This window comes from Nicotiana attenuata, chromosome 8, assembly GCF_001879085.1.
Source record: "Nicotiana attenuata strain UT chromosome 8, NIATTr2, whole genome shotgun sequence".
Classification (NCBI taxonomy): domain Eukaryota; kingdom Viridiplantae; phylum Streptophyta; class Magnoliopsida; order Solanales; family Solanaceae; genus Nicotiana; species Nicotiana attenuata.
In genome coordinates, this window is record NC_031996.1 from 43,634,982 (window position 1) to 43,637,679 (window position 2,698).

The 2,698-nt window shown below is 32.8% G+C and overlaps 1 protein-coding gene across 1 annotated transcript; it reads left to right on the top strand.

Moving 5' to 3' along the window:
* On the top strand, positions 1,435–2,360 carry LOC109231712 (ankyrin repeat-containing protein NPR4-like). Its single transcript, XM_019397352.1, has 2 exons — positions 1,435–1,920; positions 2,343–2,360. The coding sequence occupies exons 1-2, from the start codon at positions 1,435–1,437 to the stop codon at positions 2,358–2,360; spliced, it is 504 nt and encodes a 167-aa protein (XP_019252897.1).

Genomic DNA, 2,698 nt, shown 5'->3' on the forward strand with positions numbered 1-2,698 from the left:
ATAAGTTTCTTTGAGACTTACTACAACACAATACCTTATTGGTAATCAATTTTATTCCTCCAAAATAATAATAATTGGCTCTTCCAGAGCTCTCAATTAATTTGTACTACCACATATTCATCAACATCATATGGTGAATATCTCTTTTAAAGAGAAAGTTATATCATTATAGTCATGGTCAAAATTATATGCAAGATCTGTTTCTTGCATTACTGTTATTCTTTAATAATCACATTACCAAAATATTTTGGCGTACAATAGGTACGTGACCAATGACCATTCATGCCATAATAATGATATTATTTTCTTATATCATCTCAAACCTCCTTCTAGAGGTGAGTGCGTGGTATATTCACTACCACAAGCACGTTCATATTCTTTCAAATATGAATATGTATTCATAAATCAGATGTTGTCACATTCACATCATGAATTGACCATAGTCATCTGTATGTGCTTTACAAAATCTTATGTCAAATCGATGACAAACATTAACTTCATAGAGTGAAGGATTATTTTGAGAATCCTTATTATTCTCATTACCACGATAATGACGATTATAATTTCGTCTATTACCACGTCCACATCCATAGATACCTTTATGGTAATAATTTTGTCTTCTTTCAGACTTATCACATATTGCTATCACATTCTCTTAAGGGAATGAGAATGAAGCAAATTCAATGGGACGGGTTTTCACTTCTTTGCCCACGATCATACATGAATTTGATCATGGCAAGGCATAGAATTTTTACCACTTCAGGTGGTTATAATTTCTTACAAACTCCATTAGAGTTATAATCAAACTTTGTTGTCTTTGCTTGTATATAAAATCAAATTATAGAATCTCAAAAATTTAAAAGAGAAAAATAAAGTAAGATACTTACCTTAAATCCAGGTTTTAATCATGAAGGAAGTTCATGGAACAATTGACAATCATTATGCTCAATCCCAAAGCTTCTACTCAATTGGTTAGAGTCTCGTGCTGATAACGTGTTATAAAACAATAAATGAAGAACAAGAGTATTGCAGAGAAAAGTAAAGAGAGAGAATTCTTATTGGTATTGGATGAATTACAATAGAATAAAACCCTCTATTTATAGGAAGAGAGTGACTTAGCCACCAAGTAATAAACCCTAGAATCTCTCTAAATATAGACATTCATCATAAATAAAATTCTATTTATAACAGGATTATATATTTTGTGACTCCTATAGTATTAATTAGGATTATATACGCATCTATCAGGCTTGTTTACAGAACCACACGTAGGACTAGGTTCTTCAACTGGTAATCAACCAACTAAATGGTTACGTAATTGTTTGTTAATCATCAAAATCACCGGAGCTCAACACTCTATAATTTTGCATAAAGAGTTAAAATGGCATATATAAATTATAAATGAGTTGCATGCATCATCCTCAGCATACAAGGATGGATTGCCACCCGCATCTAAGGTACGTCCGAAATAGAGATGGGAAGACAGCTGATGAATTATTCGAAGAGAACCACTTGCGTTTAAGGAAAACAGCACAGAGGGAGAGTATTGAAATGATCAACAGCATCATAGTTGTGGCAACCCTTTTCTGTACAGTGAATTATGCAGCATTGTTTACAGTACCAGGAGGTTTCGATCAGAATTCTGGTGTACCTGTTCTCAACAAAGACAACACCTTCTACAAGTTCATAGTGGTCGTTTATTCAGCAATACTTTGTTCCTTCATAAGTTTGTCAGCTTTATTATCATTCCAACGTTCTGCTTTTTACGTTGAAGAATTCTATATTTCTTTGCCTTTAAAAGCTAGTGCTGCTTCTATTTGTTTGATGTTGGCTGGGATCTTCACTGTCACTGCTTCTGCATTAGCATTAATTCTTGAAAGCAAGAGAGTTAACTCCTTCATCTTACTTTGCCTATTGCCTGTAGGTTACACTCTTATCAATATTCCCGTCTTCATTGATATGAGCTATCGTGTCTTTTTTTCTTTTTTGGTTTCCCACCCGATGTCCGGTACTTGCATTGGAGCCCGGCTACATTTGTATCATGTTATTCTCGACTTGTTGTTTAGTTTAAAGTTAATGTACATCCACATCCGTCTATGTATTACAGATATTTGTCATTCATTAATAAACCTTTGTTTGGTTTAGAAACAAGTTACTTAGGAATTGTAATACAATGATTAGTACCTTAGTAATATTGCATGGATTGCATGAAGACATTGTTTTTACACGGTGTTTGATTTTTTGTATTAAAATTGAGATATACGGTATATATATAATCTAAAACATATGTTTGGTTTTAAACTGCATAAATTCTTAATTTCAAATGCACATGCCATTCTCAGGGATGCTCTTTAGATTAGCCCGTAATTAATTTTTCTTGAAATTTTAAACTAAAAATTTTAACTTCAGGTATATTTAGATCATTTTGTCCCAAAAATTTGAACTGAATAATTAATATTCACGACGCACTGGCTAATTCTTAAATAGCAGCCCTTTAGCGTGGCTAGCTACTGTCATTTCTACTTAAGAAAGGCTAGGGAAGAAGGATAATTAATTAATTTAGTCACTTGGATTGTTTAATCCATGTACATATAACTAGGGGTGTTCATAAAAACCTGAAAAATCGAACCAAACCGGAAACCAACTAAACCGACCAAAAAATTATACTTTTGGTNACATTCTAGTTTGATTGGTAGTT

What these genes read in the sequence shown, in the direction of transcription:
- LOC109231712 (XM_019397352.1), top strand. Translation starts at nt 1,435, where the DNA reads ATGGATTGCCACCCGCATCTAAGGTACGTCCGAAATAGAGATGGGAAG.